General features: G+C 43.0%; 1 protein-coding gene across 4 annotated transcripts; it reads left to right on the plus strand.

Annotated features, from left to right (window-relative positions):
* The first annotated feature begins 1,214 nt into the window (after positions 1-1,214).
* On the plus strand, positions 1,215-12,130 carry LOC115208220 (uncharacterized). Of its 4 annotated transcripts, none has more exons than XM_029776089.1 (15): positions 1,215-1,555; positions 1,776-2,145; positions 6,842-7,010; positions 7,198-7,307; positions 7,394-7,505; positions 7,629-7,670; positions 8,307-8,431; positions 8,542-8,598; positions 8,780-8,846; positions 8,986-9,218; positions 9,419-9,472; positions 9,724-9,775; positions 10,050-10,151; positions 10,693-10,731; positions 10,916-12,130. In XM_029776089.1, the coding sequence occupies exons 2-15, from the start codon at positions 2,044-2,046 to the stop codon at positions 11,512-11,514; spliced, it is 1,863 nt and encodes a 620-aa protein (XP_029631949.1). In that variant the 5' UTR covers positions 1,215-1,555; positions 1,776-2,043; the 3' UTR covers positions 11,515-12,130. The 4 variants fall into 4 exon arrangements, with proteins under 4 accessions (XP_029631949.1, XP_029631950.1, XP_029631951.1 ...); XM_029776090.1 differs by having other exon boundaries at positions 1,809-2,145; XM_029776091.1 differs by having other exon boundaries at positions 1,903-2,145.
* Positions 12,131-12,927: the final 797 nt, after the last annotated feature.

The raw sequence follows: 12,927 nt of genomic DNA on the forward strand, positions 1-12,927 counted from the left end.
CGCTCTCTCTCTCTCTCTCTCTCTCTCTCTCTCTCTCTCTCTCTCTCTCTCATACACACACACACACACACAAACACACTCTCTCTCACACACACACACACACACACACACACACACACACACACACACACACACACACACACACACACACACACACACAGGCCTATTGTGTACCTGTGTTTACATTCAGGTTTGAATCTCTGACCACCATCTACAAGGCAAAGGCTGTTTGCACTTGGTGGGTCTGGGAGGTGATTGCTACCAAGTGGGCCACCAAGTACATAACATGGAAATAATCAAACATTCTCTATTAATATACAACTAACCATACTATTTTCAGAGTTGTGTGTATGTGAGTTGTGCTTCGAGCCGTGTGTATTATCCCCACCAGGGTAAAAAAGCTATTACGCAATCCAGGAATGCATTTCTGTAATAGTTTTCATGAACTGAGGTGACTAACTTGTTTTACCGGACAGACTGAAAAGGGAAGCTGACATTTATGTGGACTCAACCATTGAACTCAAACTAGTATCACTGACATTTTCAGTAAATCTACAATCTAATTGTCCCAAGGCTCTTCAGTGGGTCTTGACATGACTATGCTTATGTAAATAGACAGACATATGCCATTTAGGTTTTACATTTGCTTTATGCTTCACTGATAATAAACAAAGCCCAAGGATCTAGACTTTGATCCGCCTGAGTGCTTTGGGTATACTTTTACCATAATACATGTTCAGGGTTCTTGGATATTACTTCTGTACTACTTTGTGTTTTGTGTCACTGTGTTTTGTTGTTTGATTGAGGCTGTGTGTGTGTGTGTGTGTGTGTGTGTGTGTGTGTGTGTGTGTGTGTGTGTGTGTGTGTGTGTGTGTGTGTGTGTGTGTGTGTGTGTGTGTGTGTGTGTGTGTGTGTGTGTGTGTGTGTGTGTGCGACAGAGAGGGGAGAGAGAGACAGAGAGGGGAGAGTGTGTGTGTGTGTGTGTGTGTGTGTGTGTGTGTGTGTGTGTGTGTGTGTGTGTGTGTGTGTGTGTGTGTGTGTGTGTGTGTGTGCGACGGAGAGGGGAGAGAGAGACAGAGAGGGGAGTGTGTGTGTGTGTGTTTGTGAGAGAGAGAGAGAGAGAGAGAGAGTGTGTGTGTGTGTGTGTGTGTGTGTGTGTGTGTGCGACAGAGAGGGGAGAGAGTGTGTGGGTGGGACAAGGACACAGAAGGGAGGGATCATGCCATGGTTGAGACATTCACTACATGACTCAACCTACCACATACCAGTATACCAGTTACCTAGCAATGACAGAACACACTAACAACAAAACTGTTGGATTTCACTGGATACTTAATTACCGTATTCCCTAACTGAGGAGATTTGTAGCTTTTTCAACCAAGGAAACTCTGACAGATGGATGTGAAGATGAAATATCAATGACAGAACACACTGACCACAAAACTGTTGGATTTCACTGGGTACTTAATTACCGTATTCCCTAACTGTGGAGATTTGTAGCTTTTTCAACCAACGAAACTCTGACAGATGGGTGTGAAGATGAAATATCGATGCTGTAAGTAGTACACATGTATGCTCATGTAAACCACTGATCAGAATAGCATTCAAAAATCACATACGTTATCTGAAATTACATGGTTAGGCTATTCTACCATGGGCTATCATTCATTTTCACTCTACCAGTTGAAATTGAGCAAGGCACGTCACAAATGTCTTATCTAATCGTAGCTATACTAGGCAGCACCTTGCACTCTAACCATAACCCTAACCCTCAGGTATTCATCGCCATTCCTTGCTATTGCCTACAGTCTGATATCAGGACATTGGTTTCAGTCCAGACTTCTACCGAAGCCCGATGAAAGAAAATAGGACTCGCTCAACTTGTTTTCCATGTGTCACCAGTAATACGGAGGCGTACTGATGGGGTTGTGTGTGGACATATCTGACAACAGTTGGCACATCATACTCACAGAAGAAAGAAACACTAGTGCTTGAGGATCCAAATGGTACAAACCCCTGAACGTGGCCAATTTGAGGACAATTATGGAGCGGTGGCTCGCAATCCTGCTCTCCATACAGCTGTTGGTTTCAGCATCGGCGCTGGAGATGATGGACTACGAGAGTCAACGCGTCACCTGCTCAAAGGTAATATGCTAATGATCCTAATGGGTCCGCAATCATGGAGTGTGTGTGTGTTTGCCTGTGTGTGTGTGTGTGAGAGAGAGAGAGAGAGAGAGAGAGTGACAGAGAGAGAGAGAGAGAGAGAGAGAGGGACAAAGAGAGAGAGAGAGAGAGAGAGAGAGAGGGACAAAGAGAGAGAGAGAGAGAGAGAGAGAGTGACAGAGAGAGAGAGAGAAAGAGAGAGAGAGGGACAAAGAGAGAGAGAGAGAGAGAGAGGGACAAAGAGAGAGAGAGAGAGAGAGGGACAGACAGAGAAAGAGAGAGAGAGAGAGAGAGAGAGAGGGAGGGACAAAGAGAGAGGATGCAGAGGGGGATGGGGAGAAAGATAGACATCAACAGTCATGGTTTATTATGTTGTCACGTCACACATTCAATTTCCTTTATGTACTGTATGCCACTATCTGTTAATAACTGAATTTAAAAAATAATAACAATAATATGAAATGGAAAAAAAAGAAAAACACCTTGCACGTCACTTATTTAATGTATTCAAATATTTGAATATCGTTTGTTTATTGTACAAATATTTAATGACTATGTAATGAGATCAAAAGCTGGCAATAAGGTCTACATACTACAGAGCACACTTTGTCGAAAGACGTGTCATATTTACTGTTGCACGTATTATCATAACAGCACCCAAGGAAATCAAACAAATTGGTGGAAAAAACTATGAGACTATAAATCCATGGCACACCAACACCTGTCACCTCAACAACATCCTGTTTCCACAAGTAGGCCTACACAGCTCTCTAGGGCCTTGGGAATATGAGAGAGAGAGAGAGAGAGAGAGAGAGAGAGAGAGAGAGAGAGAGAGAGAGAGAGAGAGAGAGAGAGAGAGAGAGAGAGAGAGAGAGAGAGAGAGAGAGAGAGAGAGAGAGAGAGAGAGAGAGAGAGAGAGAGAGAGAGAGAGAGAGAGAGAGAGAGAGAGAGAGAGAGAGAGAGAGAGAGAGAGAGAGAGAGAGAGAGAGAGAGAGAGAGAGAGAGAGAGAGAGAGAGAGAGAGAGAGAGAGAGAGAGAGAGAGAGAGAGAGAGAGAGAGAGAGAGAGAGAGAGAGAGAGAGAGAGAGAGAGAGAGAGAGAGAGAGGAGAGAGAGAGAGAGAGAGAGAGAGAGAGAGAGAGAGAGAGAGAGAGAGAGAGAGAGAGAGAGAGAGAGAGAGAGAGAGAGAGAGAGAGAGAGAGAGAGAGAGAGAGAGAGAGAGAGAGAGAGAGAGAATGTCAGTCATGATTAAAACTGATCCCACAACAGGTGTGTTTGTAGTTATGTAGTCACTGTGTATGTATGTATGGACACACCTACTCATTCAAGGGTTTTTCTTTACTTTTACTATGTCCTACATTGTAGAATAATTGTGAAGACATCAAAACTATGAAATAACACATATGGAATCATGAAGTAACCAAAAAAGTGTTAAACAAATCTAAATATATTTTAGATTCTTCAAAGTAGCCACCCTTTGCCTTGACAGCTTTGCACACTCTTGGCATTTTCTCAAAAAGCCAGCTTCACCTGGAATGCTTTTTGATTGTCGAGGCCAGCTCATCTGATGCAGCACTCCATCACTCTCCTTCTTGGTTAACCTGTTATGCATAGGGGGCAGTATTTTCACGGCCGGATAAAAAACGTACCCGATTTAATCTGTTTATTACTCCTGCCCAGAAACTAGAATATGCATATAATTGTTTGATTTGGATAGAAAACACCCTAAAGTTTCTGAAACTGTTTGAATGGTGTCTGTGAGTATAACAGAACTCATTTGGCAGGCCAAAACCTGAGAAGATTCCAAACAGGAAGCGCTCTCTCTGACCATTTCATGGCCTTCTTGATCATCTCTAACAAAAACAGGGGATCTCTGGCATGACGTGACATTTTCTAACGCTCCCATAGGCTCTCAGAAGGCGCCAGAAAGCTGAATCGTGGCTTTGCAGCCCATGGCTGAAAAACATTAGCGCATTTTGATAGTGGTCGATCTGAGGACAATGGGACGGCGCGCGTGCCCGAGTCGACTCCATGTTTACTTTCTCTCTCTTTGAACGGAAACCACCACTCCCGGTCGGAATATTATCGCTTTTTTACGAGAAAAATGGCATAAAAATGTATTTTAAACAGCGGTTGACATGCTTCGAAGTACGGTAATGGAATATTTAGAATTTTTTTGTCACAAAACGCGTCGGGCGCATGACCCTTATTTACCCTTCGGATAGTGTCTTGAACGCACTAACAAAACGCCGCTATTTGAATATAACTATGGATTATTTGGGACCAAACCAACATTTGTTATTGAAGTAGAAGTCCTGGGAATGCATTCTGACGAAGAACGCCAAAGGTAATCAAACTTTTCTAATAGTAAATCGGAGTTTGGTGAGTACCACACTTGGTTGGTGTCAAAATAGCTAGCCTGTGATGGCTGGGCTATCTACTTAGAATATTGCAAAATGTGCTTTCACCGATAAGCTATTTTAAAATCGGACATAGCGAGTGCATAAAGGAGTTCTGTATCTATAATTCTTAAAATAATTGTTATGTTTTTTGTGAACGTTTATCGTGAGTAATTTAGTAAATTCACCGGAAGTGTTCGGTGGGATTGCTAGTCACATGCTAGTCACATGCTAATGTAAAAAGCTGTTTTTTGATATAAATATGAACTTGATTGAACAAAACATGCATGTATTGTATAACATAATGTCCTAAGATTGTCATCTGATGAAGATCATCAAAGGTTAGTGCTGCATTTAGCTGTGGTTTGGGTTTATGTGACATTATATGCTAGTTTGAAAAATGGGTGTCTGATTATTTCTGGCTGGGTACTCTGCTGACATAATCTAATGTTTTGCTTTCGTTGTAAAGCCTTTTTGAAATCGGACAGTGTGGTTAGATTAACGAGAGTCTTGTCTTTAAAATGCTGTAAAATAGTCATATGTTTGAGAAATTGAAGTAATAGCATTTCTAAGGTATTTGAATAATGCGCCACGGGATTCCACTGGCTGTTGAGTAGGTGGGACGCAAGCATCCCACCTAGCCCATAGAGGTTAAATAGCCCTCACACAGCCTGGAGGTGTGTTGGGTCATTGTTCTGTTGAAAAACAAATGATAGTCCCACAAGCGCAAACCAGATGGAGTGGCGTATCGCTGCAGAATGCTGTGGTAGCCATGTTGGTTAAGTGTGCCTTGAATTCTAAATAAATCACAGACAGTGTCACCAGCAAAGCACCCCCACACCATCACACCTCCTCCTCCATGCTTTACGGTGGGAAGCACACATGCGGAGATCATCCGTTCACCTACTTTACGTCTCACAAAAAGACGGCGGTTGGAACCAAAAATCTCAAATATGGACTCAACAGACCAAAGGACAATTTCCACCAGTCTAATGTCCATTGCTCGTGTTTCTTGGCCCAAGCAAGTCTCTTCTTCTTATTAGTGTCCTTTAGTAGTGGTTTCTTTGCAGCAATTCGACCATGAAGACCTGATTCACACAGTCTCCTCTGAACAGTTGATGTTGAGATGTGTCTGTTACTTGAACTCTCTGAAGCATTTATTTGGACTGCAATTTCTGAGGCTGGTAACTCGAATTAACTTATCCTCTGCAGCAGAGGTAACTCTGGGTCTTCTTTTCCTGTGGTGGTCCACATGAGAGCCAGTTTCATCATACCACTTCATGGTTTTTGCCACTGCACTTGAAGAAATGTTCAAAGTTCCTGAAATTTTGATGGACGGTCATTTCTCTTTGCTTATTTGAGCTGTACTTGCCATAAAATGGACTTGGTCTTTTACCAAATAGGGCTATCTTCTATATACCACCCCTACCTTGTCACAACACAACTGGTTGGCCTAAATGCAATAAGAAGGAATGATGTTCCACAAATTAACTTTTAACAGGGCACACCTGTTAATTGAAATGCATCCCAGGTGACTACCCCATGAAGCTGGTTGAGAGAATGCCAAGAGTGTGCAAAGCTGTTAAAGGCAAAGAGTGGCTACTTTGATGAATCTCAAATATATAATATATTTTGATTTATTTAATTTTTTTTTAGTTACTACATGATTCCATATGTGTTATTTCATAGTGTTGACGTCTTAACTATGATTCTACAATGTATAAAATAGTACAAATAAAGAAAAACCCTTGAATGAGTAGGTGTGTCCAAACTTTTGACTGGCACTGTATGTTTGTATTCATGAATACAGTATAGTACTTATTAACATTTGTGTAGTCACTCTGTATGTATGGATGAATACAGTATGCAGGTGTTGATCTTAATTTGAGCCAGTTTGCTACAGTAGGAAAATAATCCTGCAGCAACAGGAAATGTTAAAATAATGGACAATTTTGTAAGGGTTGATACTTCTTTTCAGGGCAAATCAAGTCGGAAATTTCAAATTGAAAATTACAAACTTTAGAAGCCTTTTTGGAACTCAAACACACTACAAGTTTGCATTTCCTGTTGTGCAGGAAAATTCTCAGCAACAAAAGAGTGATCAAATTAGGATCCTACATCTGTAGTACTCATCAGTAGTTCTTTAGTGACCTTGTATGTATGGATTACTACACTACAGTGTAATACTTTTCGGTGGGTGGTCATCACTGTGTCTGTATAGATAAACACGGCGTAGTACTTACATACAACGGTATAAACTGTTTACCTTGTATCTCACCAGGGTCTCTCTAACTGCACAGTGAAGGCATGTGCTGGGATTCCGATCCAAAGGTGTCCTGTGGATGAAAAAGGGCTGGCGGTGCAGCCTGTGTTGTGTTGCAGACAGGGCACAGCATGCAGACCTTGCCTACACATTCGCCTTGACATCCAGCCCAGAAACGACCAGACAGGTGTGTGAACAACCTACACACCCTTTGTTTTCCATTTCAACCTCTGTGGTTACAATGTGAAACACAATGTGGAAAGTGTACCCATATTAGCTTCTAATGCATGGTTTATTGCTCAACCCCTCACATTGTGTCAGTAAGTCATGCCGTCGTCCCTCCTGCGGTCAACTGGGTTCTCTCTGTGTTTCAGCATCGTATGTGAGCGTGTGTTACACTGTGCCACAGCTCATAATGCCTCTGTGCAAAAAGCTCGAGTTCACAGTGATCCCTGCTGCTCCGGATGAGCAAGCTTCATCCGAGGTATATTCTAAAAGACTTCACGTGTGAGTGTGTGAGTGTGTGAGCATGTTTTTTTGATTCATCTCCATGCTCTCCTATATACCCAGCAGGCGTGGCTGTCACTGCTGCTGGAGTCTAAAGCCCTGTCCTTCAGCAGTCAGGTGACTGTGTATGTTTGCTTCCTTCACTCGACCGTGGTGCTTCCGTCAGTGGATGAAGGTACGGTCTTGGGATTCCCGTAGTGATCAAACAGCTTATGTCAACATATGTTTGTTTGAAAATGATCCTCCGAGGCCCCGACTGATTAAAATCTGATAGTCAATTGTCCTTATCCGTCCTTAGTGTGTTCATCCGCCTCAAAGGGAGTTGTAGAGGAATGTGAAGGTGAGTTACATGTTCTATGTTCGTTCGTCTCCATGTTGTTATTGCCATAGAAATAGAAGTACTGGAATGGTTGTACCTATTCAGTAGTGTACCCATAGGACTAAGCAGGAAGTTAAAGCAGGATGTATCGCATTCAATCTTGTTTAAAATCCCATTCTAATCATTCTAATTCTATGATTCTTGCACCTCCTGAGTCCTGTGTGCAGACATATTGGTCTTACTTTGATGGATAGTCCCCAATAGAGGGTCTATTGATGCGCAGACGTTCAACACACTATCAATTGCGTCCCTGTTGAAATGCAACAGCTTTCCTAGGGTTAGGGGTAGGGTCAAGGCTTGGCAAAGGGTTAGGGTTATGGTTCAGGCTAGAGTTAGGGTCAGGGTTAGGGTTAAGACTAATGTTAGGGCTAGTGGATAGTTGAACATTTGTTGATAGTCAGATGAGCCTATATTAACCATCTGTAGGGGACTATGCAACTTCCAAACCAATATATATTTTATTCATGACCATTTGTTCTGTTTTTCCATAATGACTCTGGTTTATGAAGTGAGAGACATGGTTAGACATGTGCAACTCTGGAATTTGAGTAAATGGCTGGGTTTGGCTGCTCTCTAATTTGCCGGTGTGTCTGTCAGTCCCCAGTTTCAGCACTCTGATTGATCCGGAGAGACGTGAGGTGATGCTGCAAGTCGCAAAGGAAGAGGACAGCCCCTACCAACTAGAAATGTGCCTACAACATGAACATAATGGAATGTGCAGGGTCCGTGTTGTACTTGGCTTTCCTCCCAACTCAGTTATTTATATGCAATATTTTTCTCAGACTTTCACTCTTCCCTCTTTTATGATAACATGTTGTCTGTTGTCCTACAGACCTGGAAAGACAAGTCCCTTCCACTGCACTCTGTCACCCCCTGCATGTGCTTCCAGGTACTGTTACTATTTCCCCCTTAGTTATTAGCAATCTGTATCGGGGCTACTTTTGTCAGTTGTGATATTACTAACTCAGTCCAACTCAGTCTAACTGACAACATTATCCCCTTTGTGTTGCTCATTCGAGTTCTCCGGTTTTGTGTGTGATTGGTGTGTGTGTGTGTTGTGTGTGTTTCAGTTGTGGTGGGATAAAGGAGACGAGAGGTCTCGTCGATCTAGGAGCTGTCCTTTTAGGAACAACACCGGTAAGAGATGAACCATGCAGCGTCCTCCTTGTTACACGTGTTCCACTATGACAGTCGTGAATGTGGGTCATGGAGTTGATTCCCATTGCTTCAGTAACTCCCCTATAAAGTATCTTATACCTTTATCACTCTCTTCCAGAGCTGTTCCAGAGGAACCTAATGGAGAATGTGTCAGTATCTGTGGTGCAGGGCCAGATGAACAGTGGCGGTGAAATGCTGTCCTGGAACCTGACTGCCCCCTGTAGGGTGGAGGCTGAAGTGTGGCCCTGCCAGAGAGACGCAGGCGTGGACAAGGACAGATGCACAGAGCTGGGGGACATTAGGCAGCGTCTGTCAAATGACATATGGAGGGAAAATGACAGGGGACACTGGGTACGTATACTGGAGCATTTGGTTGGTGCCTCACATTTTTTTATTGGTGCATCTTTAGTGTCCTTTTTGTCATTGGGATGTGCTCTCATCATTTGTATCAATTGGTTTTGTGTTTTTATGGTCTGGTGACATATGGATAAAACAGATTATTTTTGATTGAATGATAGATTATTTTATGAATTTGTTTTCTTCTGTTTCAGCTGATGCCAGGTGTGTTTGAGGATGTCAAACCTGGCCTTGATCTCTGTGTGATGGTAAGACACTTCTACTGGAAGACTCTGTAGGGGACTTGACTCTAATATTGAACTTTGATCCTGTTGCAGCATGATGGGAGCTCATCTTATAGTGTGTGTGTGTGTGTGTGTGTGTGTGTGTGTGTGTGTGTGTGTGTGTGTGTGTGTGTGTGTGTGTGTGTGTGTGTGTGTGTGTGTGTGTGTGTGTGTGTGTGTGTGTGTGTGTGTGTGTGTGTGTGTGTGTGTGTGCGTGTGTGTCTCCATCTTTGCAGGTGAAGGTCAAAGGGAAGAACAGTGAGCTTGGCCCTTTCTGTCCCATTGACAGTGAGTATTTTAGGAGAGGGCTGAAGTATCAAAGTTGATATGGACCCTACTAAAACTGATACATGTACCATTTCCTGACCACTTCTCTGATTGTATGTTACACACACAGGCATTTATGTTTAAATCTTCATCATCAATCAAGTATTTACTTGTATGCTTTATAAAACAAATGTTCACAAAAAGTTGATTGTTCTGATTAGCCTACCTGTAGGGACTGATAACAAGAAATTCTGAGGATTGGGAAATAATTCATATCTGTACTTCTCCCTCTCAGCCAGATGGTGGCACTGGCGCTGGGGTCTGCTGGTCCTCGTCTCCCTGATGCTGGTGGGGCTAGCAGGAATTTGTCTCTATTTCCTGCATGGCAAACTGAAACGTGAGTCATTCTGGTCAGATCTCCCCCAGCTAAACACAAGCAAAGGCACTGTGTGTAGAGACCAAAAAAGTCCAAAAGTGTTACATTTGTGTTAGTATTGTGTTATTGCGCTACTCTGTGGCGAAGTGAGGGCTAAACTCTTCTCACCACAAATATGCTCTCTGCCTCCCGCCAATGAATTCTTAATAGTGGGGAAAGGGGGAACTTTAAAGGAGATCAAGATGTAGAGATAGACAATAAATCCGATATCTTTTCTATTGTGTGTATTCTTCAAGCTCCCCCTTCTCTCAATACCACTATTCATTCTTTTTAATTGTATTCCAGTTTTATTTTTTATAGCTCTATTCATGTATCTCTCCGACGGACTTTTTTCTGGTGGGTGTTGTTTACTACGGTCAGGAATTTGGGGGGGGGGGGGGACAATGGTCAAAGTTTTTTTTTTGTAAAGGACAAAAAAACTCTCACTGAAAATGACACAAGGGCCTCTGTGTTACAGAACCATGTCAGGGTGTATCATATTACATTTCTGTCTCTCCAACAGGGTGGGCATGGGAATGGCACCAGAAGGAGTGTGATCAACGTAAGCAGGTTTCTCATGGTCCAAATGTACAACATGTAAAATAAAGAAGATACATATTTATCTAGCAATAATCCTTGACAAAACAATGGAAAATGAATGTATTTAACTCCCCCTGCCCTTCGCCTCCCTTCCTTCCTTCTTTCCTCCCTTCCTTCCTTACTTCCTTCCTTCCTTCCCTTTGTAGTACCTATAAGGGGCCACGTGGTGCTGCTGAGCCCGCCGGATGTGGATAACTCTGTGTCAGAGCTGGTATGTGAGCTTGGCTCCTCTCTGCGTGCCAGGGGCCTCAGTGTGTCTGTGGACCTGTGGAATCGGGCTGAGCTGTGCTCTCTGGGGCCCCTGCCCTGGCTGCACTCCCAGCTGCAGCCCCTGGACAGCCAGGGGGGCCGGGCCTTACTGGTACTGACGCAGGCAGCCTGGAAGAAGGCAGAGGACTGGGGCCAACAGTGGGACCAGCACGGCCAGCAAGGAAGGGACATAGCCCTGGGAGTGGAGGAGGAGGGGGAGTATAAGAGGCTTCTCCAGGGCTTGTCCTCCCCATACGCGGACGTGTTCAGTGCCGCTCTGAGCTGCATCAAGGTGGACCACCAGCAAGGGCACGCTGGAAAGCGCTTCCTACTGGTCCACTTTGAGGCCCATTCTGCCAAGCCCCTCAGCAGTGAAAGGGGTCTCCCAGAGTTGTTCCAAGGGCTGCCCTTGTTTCACCTGCCCTCCCAGAGACAGGAGCTCCTCGTTCAGCTGGCCATAGGATCTAAAGGGCCTAGGGCTGGTATAGGTGGATAGAGGGGCTGAAGGACGCTCTATTTACGGACTGTCTAAGGGGACTCCAGGGTTTGAGGAGAGATAGTGGGATACCTGATGAAGTGGTTTCCCCATAAGTATGTTGTCATTGGAGTGGAGAACAGCTGGGAGACTGTGCCCTTACAGCAGAGCAGTCACCCTGAGGTCTAATTCCTCCCAACCATCCAAGCCTGCTCACATCATCACCCCAACACCCCCGGCCACTCACTTTACATTAGCACTGCCATACACTGGACGCAACTTGTTGGATGCAGAACCCTTGGATTATACTGTATGTGGTGATGTTATGAGGGCCAGAGTTACTGAGAGTGTATGAAACAACAACACAGCTGACACCTTCCGTACACCTTGAGGATGGACTTCTATGTGTGACACTATTATATAGGTTATTATATAGACCAGGGAACAAAGTAACAGTTTAGGCTTTTGTTTAGTATGAAAATAATATTTGATGTAGATTTATTATCTTTTTATACAAACCCACATATCTTAGCTACCATTATACACTCTAACGAAGTTTACAATCTGTTGAAATGATGAGAATAGAAAGGTCATCACACAGAACAGTAGAAAAATATATGGCAAATAGAAATCAAAACTGGATGGGGTTCAGAGATAGATGGGAGGGGTTGAGGGTAGCTGAAGGATGGGACTAAAAACAAACAAAAAGATAACTAATGTAAAATATACTGTCCGTAAAATGTATAGTATATATAAGCTGGAAGTAGAAGCCTAAGTATTGTTGTCCATTAGTTTACTCCAATTAGGAGAGGGGGTGGTAGGGTTAGGGGAAAATAATAAATAAAGAAAAAATATTTATGAAAAATACATATACAGTACAAGTCAAATGTTTGGACACCTATTCATTCAAGGGTTTTTCTTTATTTTAATGTTCTATATTGTAGAATAATAGTGAAGACATCCAAACTATGAAATAACACATATGGAATCATGTAGTATCCCAAAAAATGTTAAACAAATCAAAATATATATTATATTTGATATTCTTCAAAGTAGCCACCCATTTGCCTTGATTACAGCTATGCACACTCTTGGCATTCTCTCAACCAGCTTCATGAGGTTGTCACATGGAATGCATTTCAATTAACAGGTGTGCCTTGTTAAAAGTTAGTTTGTGGAATTTCTTTCCTTCTTAATGCGTTTGAGCCAATCAATTGTGTTGTGACAAGGTAGGGGTGGTATATAGAACATAGCCCTATTTGGTAAAAGACCAAGTCCATATTATGGCAAGAACAGCTCAAATAAGTAAAGAGAAACAACAGTACATCATTACTTTAAGACATGAAGGTCAGTCAATGCAGAACATTTTAAGAATTTTGAACATTTCTTCAGGTGCAGTTGCAAAAACCATCAAGCACTATGATGAAACGGGCT

This window comes from Salmo trutta, chromosome 14 (genome assembly GCF_901001165.1).
Source record: "Salmo trutta chromosome 14, fSalTru1.1, whole genome shotgun sequence".
In the NCBI taxonomy this organism is placed as follows: Eukaryota; Metazoa; Chordata; class Actinopteri; order Salmoniformes; family Salmonidae; genus Salmo; species Salmo trutta.

Coding starts and splice junctions, on each gene's coding strand:
- LOC115208220 (XM_029776089.1), top strand. CDS start 2,044: ATGGAGCGGTGGCTCGCAATCCTGCTCTCCATACAGCTGTTGGTTTCA. Junction 7,671..8,306: donor AGTTGTAGAGGAATGTGAAG/GTGAGTTACATG, acceptor TGTGTCTGTCAG/TCCCCAGTTTCAGCACTCTG. Junction 8,847..8,985: donor TCCTTTTAGGAACAACACCG/GTAAGAGATGAA, acceptor ACTCTCTTCCAG/AGCTGTTCCAGAGGAACCTA.